This window comes from Numenius arquata, chromosome 8 (genome assembly GCF_964106895.1).
Source record: "Numenius arquata chromosome 8, bNumArq3.hap1.1, whole genome shotgun sequence".
NCBI classification, from domain to species: Eukaryota; Metazoa; Chordata; class Aves; order Charadriiformes; family Scolopacidae; genus Numenius; species Numenius arquata.
In genome coordinates, this window is record NC_133583.1 from 52,914,034 (window position 1) to 52,928,148 (window position 14,115).

General features: G+C 41.3%; 1 protein-coding gene across 1 annotated transcript in view; it reads right to left on the reverse strand.

The window, feature by feature from the left end:
- Positions 1–5,703: 5,703 nt before the first annotated feature.
- Positions 5,704–14,115, reverse strand: part of TRABD2B (TraB domain containing 2B) — a 296,015-nt gene continuing 287,603 nt past the window's right edge. Inside the window, exon 7 of the mRNA XM_074152243.1 lies at positions 5,704–6,190. Coding sequence (XP_074008344.1) covers positions 5,968–6,190 — 223 coding nt within the window. The 3' untranslated portion in view covers positions 5,704–5,967. The remainder of the gene's footprint in view (positions 6,191–14,115) is intronic.

The window sequence follows — 14,115 nt, forward strand, 5'->3', positions numbered from 1 at the left end:
ATGTTGCTGGTTTCAATGTTGTTTTACAACCGCGAGTATCCAGGCTAATGGATTTAGTAGTGAGGGAAGGGGGTCATTAAAAAGAAAGAGCTGGGTTCTGCTTTCACTCAGGCTGACAGAGGTCCAGCGACACTGCAGAAAATAACATCATCCTGCAGAGGCTGTCAGGGTGTTTTCTTGCCTGTTCCTTGCTGCCCGGGAAGGGGAAGTGAAGCAGCTTGCGGCACGGAGAGGGCTACTGGTGTTAAACCTTCCCTGGTTGGTAACACTGCTCTCCTTAGCCCTGTGGAGAACTTTCTGGCTGTCCACACCCTTGTCCTGCTCCATCCATCCATCTGTGGTCCCATACACCACCGTGTCTGCCGCAAAGGCTGCAGGACTCACCATGTACTACCCTGGGCAGCGTGCAATGAGCAGATGTAAGAATGAAACACCCCAAACTTCTCCCCCTGCCTCAGTCTCATCCATATACCAGTTTTCCCCCCAAATTCAGGACAATGTCCATTAATATCCCTGTTCCTACATTCCCCCCCCAACTCCTCTGCACCCAAAAAATGCCTTTGTGGGGTTTTTTTTGGTGCTTTCCCACTGAGCCTTTGAAATGGTAGAGGCAAGCTCAGTTCTCAGGTCCTGTATCTGCCTTTCAGAGCCTCTCTCTCTTCTCAAGCCCCACTCAAAACATGCCATGAGATCAACCAAGTGGCTTCTCTCCAGTGACACACACCAGAGACCGAGGCTGCTCCAGACTGACTTGTAACGTGTCAGGTCCAGCAACGTCTCACTAATAAAAAAGATACATGGACAGATTCTCCAAATCTCCACAGGAATGACCTTGACAAAACCACATCATTTTATGAGGAACCTTCCCCAGAGTATGGTTTCTTCCATCCCATGTCTTGGGCAAAAGGAAAGCAACATGCATAAACTCCACAAACGGAATGTTTCCCTTTTGCAGCAATTCCCTACTTTTTAGTGCAAAGGAAAGAACCTAGACATACAAGATTCTTCTGCTATGGATTTATAATAACATTTTATTAATATATTATGCTACAAAAATATTTTGACAAAATAATATTAGAAAGCATCTTTTTATTACACTCTTCAAAACAGTTCACAAAAGCAGGAGGCGGAACAGGAAAAAATATTTGAAATACATTTGAATTGAAAACTGACAAACATGCAATTTAAAATTCAGTGTGAGTATGAAGCTGCAGGATGGTTAATCATTCCTGTAGAAGAAAAGTACTGACTACTTGTTGGAAAGACCTCTCTACCTTTAGCTAGGTTAAGGTGCCTCCTGAAAAGGTAGTCACACAAGGCTGCATTTGGGTTGGAACAAAACAAGCACACAACACGCACACATGCACACACACACATACACACGTACACCCTATGGTCTCAAAATTAGGCAATTATCTTTCTGCTTCACTTAAGCTGAAACGAGCTTAAATTGAAGCTGAACTCTAGCACACTCCATGGAACATTGATCACTTCAGAGATATGACAAGCCCATATGCTTTTTGGATATAATATAGTAATATCTTATGGTACTAAGCAAAGTTTGGAATGATAACATTTATGCTGAGATAATAATTTTGGCACTTTGGTTTCTCTAACATAAATATATGATGGGAAATTCCTCCCTAGCAGTGGTATATGGTAATGACTGGGTCATATCATTTGACTAATCAATGCACTAAACATAGATTAAATTCTCCCTCTTTCCATCTCTCTCCCTCTCCGCAACTGTATATTGAAGAACTTAGATAAATATACAACTCTGTACCTTGGGTGTTCCTAAATTACAGTGGAGCTTGGAGGAATGGAAAGGGAAGTTCAACAAAGCAGATTTTTGACACCTGTATAAAGCATAGTTATCATAAATCATGTTCATCATTTATTGCCAGAAGAGGTATTGCATTATTCAACAGCCCAAGGGATTGCAGAGAAACTACATCAGTCATAAAATATAAAATACTTTCTGTCCCAGCTTACTAACTGGTTCTCCGAGTGGCAATGCATGTTAATGTAGCATCCACAGTTAAACGTAGGCAAGAAAAGCATTAAAACAATGAAAGAGTGGAAGTTAGATCTGTTGCTGGTGGTATGAGATATTTATTCCACCAGGGCAAGAGCTTGGCAGATAATTAGCATTCATTTATAATGTTACAGTTATATATAATGTGAATTGTATTGATGTGAGTTGTAGCTGCATTGAAAAGATGCATCTTACGAACATTCAGCTTTGGACTCATCTAAAATCATGTCCTTTGATTGCTAGACACTACGTGACTCTCTTGATTGTGTTTCTCAGAGGTAAACAGTATCACCGGTGTTTGCTATTTCATACAGTGGACATGGATATTTTTGTTAAATAACCTGCTCATGGAATCTTGTGATTATATGGGAATCTGAGCTTTCCTTCAGAAAAAAAAGACAACAGTCGGCTTCTACTTTTCTGAGAAACCCACAGAGAAAACGGAAGTCCCATGAAACTGGTAGTGTTACTTCCAGAGCACATACCAAATCTGATGCACACTTTTTAAACTCGTGATGAATATAATAATGATCCATTGCAATGGATGTGCACAGATCTGTGCTAACTAGTACTAGTGTATTTTAATTAATACTGGGCTGCTGTAGCTGATTAATAAACAATCCATTTTATCTATCACAGTGAGGGTCTCATTTTCCAGTATTGCTATGCTTACATGCCACGGATTGAAAAAAGTTACCCTAAGTTGTACCTTAGGGTAAAGACAATAGAGGAAAATAAATGTTTGGTTAGAGAACTGTGCTGAAGCCACTCATGTGGGGCTCTTGAGAGAGGATCTACAGGAAGCTACCTCATTTTCTACTTATTGCAAGTCATGTCTTCTCCCCTAACTAGGGGAAGCTCAGATGATCAGGTGAGCTAGATGCTTTTAGGTGGCAGAAGTCAAGCGTGTTGACCCCAAAGCCAGGATACACCTTGCTTTGACCCCTGTGCTGTGGGATGACAAATGTGGGGCACCAGGGCAAGGGATATGCGGTGAGCTCCACTAACATTCGTTCATTTCACAGGAATTACAGACAAAATGCCAGGAAATGCAAATAAGTCAAAGCATACCTTGATATCCAAGCTATTTACATACCATGATATTCAAACATACCGTGATATCTGAGCTAATGAATATTGAATATTACCCTCCAGCGGAGGAGTGTCTCAGGAAAAAAACTCATCTGTACCAAACGGGGTGACTATTCTGTGCAGTATAATAATGCTGTGAGTGTTGTGTTATCTGTGTGCTCCTCATATTCAAAAAAGCCCCAGAGGCTTATGGAGAAAAACATAGGTTGGGAAACTGTAATTTCTAGTCTTGGTCCCCTTGGTGTTTTTCCTTACAGTCTTGGACAAGTTGTTTCTGTTTTTCTCTCTCCCTTATCTTTATGTGGTCTTGTCTATTTACACTGTAAGTTTTCCAACACCTGGAATTATTTCTGGGATGGTACCACAGAGTCATTTCTGGATCCGATCAGATTACAACAAATAAAATTCAATGGGTTTTGGTTCGTTGGCTGTTCACTTTTACTATGTAACTTATCATCACCCTTAAGATTTGCCTACCTTATTTCCATTCCATTTTTGTAAATAAGACATTACAATTCAGTTCTGATCTCTGCCTTGAATACAGCAGGAGAGCCAATCATCTTTTAAATGCATTAAGGTTGAATTTGAAGATCTGTTAAGCCATTATATTCAAATGAAGGCATTTCTAGGGTAACAGCTCAAATAAAATGGAAATGAAAGTTCTCAAAATATGTTTCCAATATCCAGCCCCGTGCAATAAATATTATGCAAGGTGAATGGCTTCTGTCCAAAACTAACATCTCCCATCTTCTGCTAGCCAAAATACACAATACAAAAATATGCACAGGGCGTGATTGAAGCCTACATTTGGGGCAAAGCTCAAAGTTTTCCATTCAGCCTTATCAACCGTTGTGCTTGAAAAAAATAAGGCTAGCTTATAGCACTGTCTGCTGTACCCACTTAAACTGACCACAAATCTATGCAACCTTCTGTCAAAAACAGAGCAAAGGTTGGAGGTCACAGTGAGCAGTAAGTCAAAAAGAAGTTATCTGTATTCTCCCTGGCCTTGGTAAGGCAATGGGTTGGGATGCATGATGGAAAAACTCAGTATTTCAGCATGGTTTTAAATAAAACTATGTGCCTTTTGTATTTCCTAACCTGCTTTCCTGAATTAACTGGTACAATGACAAACAAACTGTGACTCCTAAATCCTCTCTTACTACAGAGACTTCAAGATTTCATGGAATCATTTCTCCAGTCCTGGTGACCGTGCTGTAGGGCTGCTGAGAAAGTGACATGACTGTTTTCAGTCAGACTTTTATCAGTATTATTATCATAACCATCATAATCTGATATTTTTTTCAAGGTGAAAAAGCACTGCTTTTTGGTAAATAAAAGTTTGCATTGTATTTTTTTGGCTTTTTGGGTCTTCTTTTTTAACTAAGATGTTTTCATCATGTGTTTTGGATTCTTGGCTTGCAGACGACTTAGAAAGAAAACCACTATTTCAACCAGCATTAATTTTCTCATTGAAATCCAGAGGGATTCTTCGTCATGTCTTGTTGGGGGAAAAAGAAAATCAACATGCATTATTAAACGTAATAGTTTTTAAGGTGGACCTTTTTTTTCCCCCATAGATCTTATTCATCGCATTCACGTAAAGTAGCTGCTTGGATAGGGAGTATGAGAGTAAGGTGTCATAGTGTTTCCATCTAAGTCAACAGAAGTACCCTAATCTACAAGTGGAGACACGTCTCCATGACATAGATTTTAATTTGGCTCCTGTGGTACTGAAGAGATTTTGGACAAGCCAAAATTCAGCATGGAAATACCAGCTCTAAGCATCCCAATAGCAAGACGATAAAGAATTTGTAGATGTTTTTTTGCCCTCCAGGTTGTCCATTTGCATTAATACAACTGGTACAAAGAAGTTCTATAGGTTAACAGGATACTACATCTTTATACTGTATAGACAGACCAAGTTCTGTTCTCGTTTACTATGGGAAAGGTTGTAGGCTTGTGTTTATATAACATGAGAGAGAGAAGAAAATAATTCCAGTGGGATTATTCCAGACTTTAAAAGAAATTTTTTATTAAGGAAAAGCTGTCTTGCTTTGCGTTAGCAATGAATTAATCCCAGGGCAAAGAGGGAAATTGGTAATTTCCAAAGATGTTAAATAGTTTAGTTAAAGACAACAGGGGAACTTAGAGGGTTATCTTGACTAATGACTTACTAAGTCATATAAAAATAACTGGGATTTTAGGTTGTAGCAGCTAACTTGAGTTAAAAATGCACCTATTTCTCTAATCGGCATAGGCCACAGAAAGCAGGACCTGCTTTACTCAGTGTAAGATATGCTAATGAGATAAAAAATGTAAAATAAAGAAGTTCACTGGAAATGTACTTATTGGACAGTTGCTGTAAAAAGTAATAGTTAAAGAAACAAAGAAGCCATTCATTTGGTGTCAGTTCAGACATTTGCAGAGTTGTCAGTTAGAAAACAAATATAGAAAATATTAATTTATCTGTTTCACCATCGCTACTGATTAATAGGTATGTTATTAACATATACAACAAGAAAAATAAGTTTACCAGTCGAATAAATACATTTTTTCTTTTTCTTTTTTTTTTTCTGTATATGAACATGTATATTTTACAAAACCCCATAGCACTATGGGAAATAAAGATCCTTCTACAAAAAGAAGATGTAAGTCAGTGTTACAATAAAGCTTTAGAATTTCAAAATGTATCTGGGCAAAGAGACAAAAATCAGCTAGAAGGCACTACTGATTCACTGAGAAGGTCCAGCTTGTAACTGTTGTTGTCTTAACCTCCAATTCATTCATAAATTATCTCTCTTCTCTACTCCAAGGGATTGCACGAAATACTAATGTGGTCAGGAAGGCTGCAGTAGATTCAGAAGAAAAGAAGCTATGGCCGCGCAGAGAGGAGAAGTTATTGATGGCCATAAAATGCTGGCTGAAGCTGAGCTCGTAGGCTGAGGCTGGGATGGGAAGTCTGAACGCGGTCTCTGATCCAGCCGGTTTGAAATCCAAATGGGAGGTTTGACTGTGATGTAGCCATTGGTTATCCTGATATAGGAAGGCAATGTGGTGGTGCTAAAACAAAACACAAGAGAAGGAAATTAAACAGGAGAACCCTTATCTCTGCACTATGAGCTGTCATTCTATGTGGTGGCAACAACAACGACACTCACAATTTTTACTATTATTTGCATGCATTAGACGTGCAGGGAGAGCCCCAGGGGCTGATAAATGTGATGATCTGGAAACAGCTCTGATTTAGGATGTCCCTCAGCTTCTGGCTGCTGGTAGAATATAGCCAAAGGAGGGATCACTCTTGATCTATCTAACTTATTGCACCCATTTTATGAAGCATCCATTATTGGCCAGCATCAGAGACCGTGATAGATGTATCTTTGCGCTGATCCAGGATGGTCATAACATTCTTGTGTTCTTAGGTACCTTCTTGCCATCAAAGGTCTCAAAATTTCTCATGTCTCAGAGACATGTCTTACTTACCATGGAATAGCTAATAACTCCTGGAGGGGCCACAAGCCCTGTTTCACAAGCCATAAAGAATTTCTCAGGATCCCCTGACACAACTGATAACCTCGAGCACTGGAGACCAAGCAGCTTTGCTTCTTTTCCTGGCTTTAAGCCATTTTGGATCGAATCACAATGCCAAAACCAGACTTGGTGTGAAGTTTCCCTGTCCCCATATTTGCCTCAACAGCGGTGTGATTGCTTATTGACTGTGGCTTGAGTTAGTACTTTGATTTGAATTTGCAGCTTGGAATTCAGCATGATTCCTATGACAATGAAGGTCAAAAAAGTCCATTTACAATTGATTTGGAAGTTTTAACTTGTCATCCCCATTTTATAAAATGCTTCCATTGCATCCATTATTGGGTGTTCCATAATCTACCACTTGTCACAGAGCAGCACAACCGAGTGTGCAAACTGCGCAAGATGGATTCTGGACTCAAAAACAAGGCATTCTGCTGCGGAGCGAAGAGGAACAAGACAAGTTCCCCTGAAAACAAGATGTGACACTAATACCTACAGATTCACTGTGTTACTTTTTAAATCTTCCATAAAGGGGATTTGGAGGCACTGAAAATGTCGATCAAATATTTTTTTAATGGGGCAAGAAGCTATGCAGTCCTATAAATATTTAGATACAGTATCTGAGATCCTGACCTTGGAAGAAAAAGGCTGCTTCTTACATAATATCAGATAAAAGGAACAATACCTTGCTCCAGATTCTTGCACAGAAATAGAATTTAGTAGCACTGAAGGCTTTTGTCTTTTTCTGCCTAAGCAGTAACAAGACAGCTTTTAGCTCAGATGCTTTAAATGTGTTGAGTCAACCACAAACTGCGAGATCAGAGTCCACCCAGAAGAGGGCACTGATAAACACACACGAGGGTCAACATCAAAACCAATATGCACTCCCTGCACATGACACTTCACCCCGGGTTTTGGGGTAATTCATTTCATTTCGTCCCTCATCCTTTATACTGTCACCACATCTTCTGGGTGGGATAGTTGTTCTGTAGCTAGAAGTGATCTTAACTAATGTGCAACAAATTAGAATGCAAGGAAAAGGCAGTCTAGAGTTAAAGACATGGGAATTGCTTCGTGGGAGCAGATAATCCATCTAACCAGTATTAGGTCTTTGACAGTGAGAAGCGGTGTTCATTCCAGAGGAACAAACTGCTGTAAATAGAAAATTCTGAAATCAAGCCTTGCTGGAGAAAGCTGTTATCTAAATTCCCATGGTGAGTGGTTGGTTTATGTCTTGAACTGATGATACAAGACACATAGTTTTAGTGCTTCTGCTATAATATTGCATCAAAACCACTGCAGTCACTAAATACAAAGAGTTGATCTGGGATAAGTTAATGCCCCTTTTTCAATTTTTTCCAGCTTTTTTTGAGTGATTTATTTAGTGCTGCCAAGAACGATGCCGGATTAGGCACTGTCTATCCAAGCTCCTGTAATATATGTAACAACAAGGATGAACGGCCTTCCCACAGTGAATACAAAGCAGCTTTAAAGCATACATACTTCTGACAAAACTAGGTACTACACACTCTGAGCAATTCAACAGAAACGCAGTCGTGCTCCAACTTCTGATCCAGATCTCATTTATCCTGGTGAGTGACACTGTGGTGCACAGATCTGACAACACTGACAGTGGGATCACAATTTTGGGTTTTTTTCCCCTGTACCAGTTTTCCCTAAGGTAAGTAAGGGTATGTGCTTGCACTCATCTCTTGGTTGCTGTTTTGTCACTTTACAGAACTACAAAATTTAGCCCTAAGTTAAATTTTAAACTGCAAGGAGGGTCTGGTTTACAATTTAAATTTAAAAAACATTGCCAAAATGCCATTTAGACTTGCAGTTTGGGTGTATCCTGTTGCTGACTCATTCTATGGGCTTGATCCTCCAGTGAGGCTAAAATGTGCCTTGCACAAACTGTCTTTCTGCACCTCAGGGATGTATTGTCTGAGATGTTTTCCCAGGCTGGCCAGGGAACCCGTAAAAGAATCATGAGCCCCATTCATCAGCCAATTACCTCTAAGGGATTCTTAGAGCAGCCTTAAATCAACATTTTACATTTCTTTATGATGTTTACATTTTCTAGTCAACTGCCAGAAATGTTTTGTTGTTGTTTTTTAGTTGATTTTTTTTCTCCCTTGAAAACAGGCTTTTTTTTTTTTTTTTTTTTTTTTTTTTTTTTTTTTTTTTTTCGGTAGGGGGGAACCCCTATGGTTTACTTAAAATCCCAGGGTTTCCTATCAAAGGACCTGGGAATTTTTTACTACTCTTCTCCTCAGTCAGTGAGGTCATTTTCTGGTTTCAAGACATTAGATTTCTATAAAGATTTCTATAAAGGCTTCCTTGTTAAGATAAATACTGTTGGGTGGGGTTGTTAATTTAAAAAAACCCAAACCTTAAGTGCTTTACAAGAGAAGAATAGTTCTCTTCCATTAACGTGTACAAAGCATGATAATAGCAAATGAATAACAGTTTATCCATATAAGACATTTTCTTAAATGCAACTTTACTTCTTGCATCCTAGCCAACTGCCAAGGCGGTTTAGAGATATTTAAAGAGCATGATCCCTTTTACCAAATGCTACAAAACTCTTTGTAAAACCTCCAGGTTTGTAATCATAGCGAACGGGGAGAGAAACCTCTCCAGAAGGTGGTTCACCTCATTCCAGAACAGGTCTCTAGGAGGTACTTACTCTTGCTCAGGATCTTTCTCTTCCTAGGGGTTACAGAGGGGCCCTAGACAGTCAGGTTAGATTACAACCTAATCTTAGAGGTGGCTCTGGTGCCCGGACATGACTTCTCCAAACTCTCTCTGAGCACGTTCACGCATGCACGTAGGGTCTCACTGACCCTCAGACCTTCCCTAAGGATGAAAGCAGCAGCCCAGTCCCCTGAACTCAACTGGAAACTTTCCATTGTCCTCAGGGAAGTTTTGATCATTCCTGAAATTAACATAGAGAATAATAAAAATGAATCACAGATCCGAGGGATAATAATCTAAATTATTATCACGCCTTCTCTTGCCAGCCCAGGATATTCTGTCTTTTGTGACTGATAAAAATATCTTTAATAAAACATTCCACATGATATGTGGTGAACAGACAACCACTGACTCCACTGTTCGTACCTCTATTTTTTGCTTCTGTGTATGGGATTGTTTTAAAAATTTGGAAGACTCCAGGTATCTTTTAGCCAAATGACCTGCGGTATCATATTCATGAGCTTGTACTTTTGATCAGATAATAGGGCAGTTTTTCAAATCAGTACATTAGTCATACATTGTCTTACCATCATTAGAACGTGTAAAACTTTCCCCAAAAATAGGGCCCCAGGCAGAGGCTTTGTGAACAGACCCTACTGAATCCAATTACATGATTCAAGTCCTCTGCGCTGGGGGCATGAGGTGGAGCTGGAGCACCGTGATGATTTGGGAGCATTCTAAAACTGAAAAATAAAACAAACGTACATGCAAGCCTTTGGGGGGGTTTCTGTTCTGGTTTAGCTTGCAAGGAACTCACAAACTAATTTTTAGTGTGATTTGGTTTATCCATATAAGCAGGGCTCATCTGACCACATCTGACACCACAGCAGAATCATGGAAGATAGGACCAGGAGGGACTCTCTGGCCCATCTGTCCCAAAGACAGGAACAAGATCTAAACCCTTCCTGACATTTATGTCTAATCCAATCTCAAAAAAAACCCCAACTCTACAATGATAGCATTCCAGAGTCTCTGAAGACATCTATTCCAGCATTTCACCCTTCCTGAAGTCCAGAATTACTGCCTAATGTTCCACCAAATCTCCCTTGCTACATCACAAGTTCATGACTTCTCCTTTCCCCATGGACAGGTTTATTCCTTTCCTCTTCTCAACAGCCTTTCACGTGTTTTGAAGACTTAACCATGTGTCACCTCAGCTTTCCTTCATTTAAACAAATGATCCCCTCCGCCTTTCTCTGCAAGTCCTCAGGTGCTCTCCCTCCATCCTTTCTTCTCTTCTCCTCTGTCCCTGCCTTGTTGATCTGTGTCTCCTCTGGAGTGAGATGCCCCAGACTGGAAACAGTAAGTCTAGCTGATACATTGCCAGACTTATGCTTTGTGTATGTACCACTGCTTCCTAATTATCAAAGCAAAAGAAAGTGCATGAAAAATATGCAATCTCTAGCAAGATGGTCTTTTCACTACTTTTTGCCCTCAAAGTCCAAACTGCCTCTATGGTCCCAGTAACCATTCTGAAGCTCATGGAAAACTGATGATGTTCTGAGGGGGTGAGGACTGACTGAATTAGGGTGACATTTCTATGCATTTTTAATCTGCTGCCATGCCTCGGTCCCAAGACAGTTTCTGGTCAGGGCGGAGGGAGTGACCCTTTTAAGCATAACTTACAAAGTGTTTGGGGATTTTTCTGGATCAAAGGAGCTATATAAACACATGACAACTATTTTTAATAAATGTAAACAAATGTGGACTCAGACAGCCTTTCTTACAATAGCATCTGATGAAAGAAGCTTATCAAGACAATGTGCCAGCATAGACTGAACCCTGAAAAAAACGCATGTTTCGATTGAAAATCTAAAGAGCTAGTAATCCAAAAGAAAATTTTTGAGTAAATACAATAATGGCTGTTTTGCATTTGTGATTTGATGTTAACCTTATGATGCCTAGGTTTTTTTAAGTGATATTAAGCATATGCTTCCTGTTTCTTTTCAAACAAATTTTGCCCTAGTTTTTTTCCTTTTCATTTAATGAACAGATGTGAAAGGAGTTGATCACATTATTTTTCTGGTGATCAGAAAGAATGTTCTGCTAGTGAAGACAATTATTCTTGGAACTAACCAGACCTATTTATATCACCAAAATTTATTAATCAAGATTTGAAAAATACATTTACCTAAAGTGCTAGGACCAACTCGTTGCAGTATGCAAACAAGCTGGCTGGCAAGAAGGCTGACCACGCATTTGACAGAAAAGAATCAGTGCTCAACCAAGACATAAAAAAAGTACATTGTGTGTGTGGGGAAATCACACCAGAAAAAAAACCACACTAGAAATAAGTCACAAGGAGTTAACTGTGAAGACCACTAGAGTAACCTCTTAAAGAGAATGTGAAGGTCCCATCTTCTGAAATTTTCATATTAGAATTTGATGGGTCTCTGGAAGGGATTCTTTAGGTCAGCATAGTCTTAATTACCCCCAAGCTTCCTCTATCTCTGCATCACTGCCTCCCTTATGGACACTATTCTTGCAGCCTGAGGGATAAATCCTGCAGGATGCTGTCTTCTGGTCCCAGAATAGCAGGATGCTAAAAGCAAGCACACAAGCAAGGCTAGTATTCACATACCTACAACCCAGCACGTCCTAAAGCCCTTTGCGGGATCAAGGCCAAGAGGCTCATGCTTTCGCAAGGTTCAGTTCATTAAAAAAAAATAATAATCCAACCTGGATCTGATTAAGGAATCCAGTTTTGGTCCAGAGGAGGCCACTACTTATTTGCAGTAGTGTAGTAAACTGCTTTTGCATGTCTGAATGAGTAAGCAATATCACACACTGGTTTGTGGCCAACAGAGGACAGGCGATGAGCCAAAGAAGAGCCTTATCTCTACTATTTTCACTTTTTCCTGGGGTTATTGGGAGCCCGGATCTTTGGCTGTTCTCCACACTGCAAGCATCCACCCTCTCCGGGAGCAGCACAGCCGCAGAGTCACAGGGAGGCAGCTGCAGCCACGCTATCGATAGAGGGGTCAGGCAGCAACATGGGGAGCATTTCATCAACCTGTCACTGTCGATCTGAGCTTTCCTTCTGATGAGACTCGAATGGGAACCATCTTTCCACCTGAGAGGAATGTCAAGCTCTGATCCAGCTTTATTTCTGTGCTCTGGTTCCTCTAGAGACTGACAGCGAGCAATTCCCCTCCTTGAAGTGGGCACCTGTGAGCCTCCCACCCCTGTGCAGCCCTGCTCTTTGTTAGAACCATGTCTGCTACAGCTTATCTCCAGGAGAAAGAAGAGGATATTGAGGGAAAAGAGGGAAAGGGAAGCACAATTTTCACCAGGCATTGGCTCTGAAAGGACAGAAAGCCATGAATGAGCATGCCAGGACACCGAGCCACACTGTCACCGTGTGCTCAAGCGCAGGAAGTGGGGTGGTGGTGAGCAGGACACTGCAAGGATGTAAGGATGCGATGGCTGGGGAAGCGTTGTGAGGCATCATCCCTTCCTCAACATGCAGGACCTGAGGCTGTCAGCAGCATCTGCATAAGATGCTATCAAGGAGAATCACAGGCAGTCCTTCGGATGCCCTGGTCCTTAACAGGATTTAAAGGGCGGGATTAATTGTAACTATCTCAGATGCAGCCTTATAGTTGGAGCTATTCAACTGTGTTCCCACTACAGTTCGTGGGGAACAAGATGTAACAAGATGACAACTCTTTCCCCTCAAAGGCATGTCTCTAAGGTAGCAAGACAAGCTGCTTCTGAAGATATCTCTCTGGAATTCAGGTCTCCTGAACCCCAGCTGAGCTCTAGCTCCAAGTGAGGGTTTCGACTGGTAAAGACAGGTTTCTAAACTGGGATGAGGCCACAGGGTGGGGAAGAGGAGAACTGCTGATTCTGCAGTGCAAAAAGCAGTGGCTGGTGGGGACGCAGCTGCCCTCTTTGGTCCCATGGCAGCTCCCCAACAACGGGCATGGCAGGGCCTGGTGTCCCCTCTTTGGGGTCTTGGCTCTGAGCTTTGACATCCCAGAGGAGAAGGTGGCTTACTTGGCCTGGTGTCTCCAGGGAGGCCACGCTGGTGTAAGCAGGAGGAGACTCAATGTTGAAATCTAGCTCAAATGCCTCTGGTGCAGTTTTGACCCCCTCTCTGGATGGGCCATGGGCTGGAAGCCAGGAGATTTGTTTTTTTATCCCCATGTCACCCACCAAGGAACCATCAAAACCTTGTTAAATCACTTTACTTCTATTACTCCCCTGACTCTCATCTGAGTCAAGACCTTGAAGCGTTAGTGTGATACCACCGGCATTAACCCAACATGAAGCATTTTGCAGGCTCTCACTGTGATTTGCAGGTCCCGATTTCTCAGGCCACCTGCAAAATACCTCCGCGATGACAAATTCAGCCCCAGAGTGACAGTGACCTGCAGCGAGGCTGAATGCTACAGGGGCATCCTAAATTGCAGAACATCTTTCAAGCCACAGGTGGTGCAAAGGTGGACACGTGGATGTAGCTAACAGGTAGGGAAGGAGCGGGAGAAACAACTCCAGCACAAGCTGAGGACCCTTTTCCGAAGTGAACTTTCAGCCTGTGGGAAAGTCTCCTGCACTTTGCAGTCAGGTTTAGCTTTCCCCCATCCCCAGAGGAGACTGTGTATGGCCCTTTTCAACCTCCCACCCTGAAATCCTTCAGGAAAACCCTGCAAACACAAATCCTACACCCACACATGTGGCAGCAGCAGAATCAG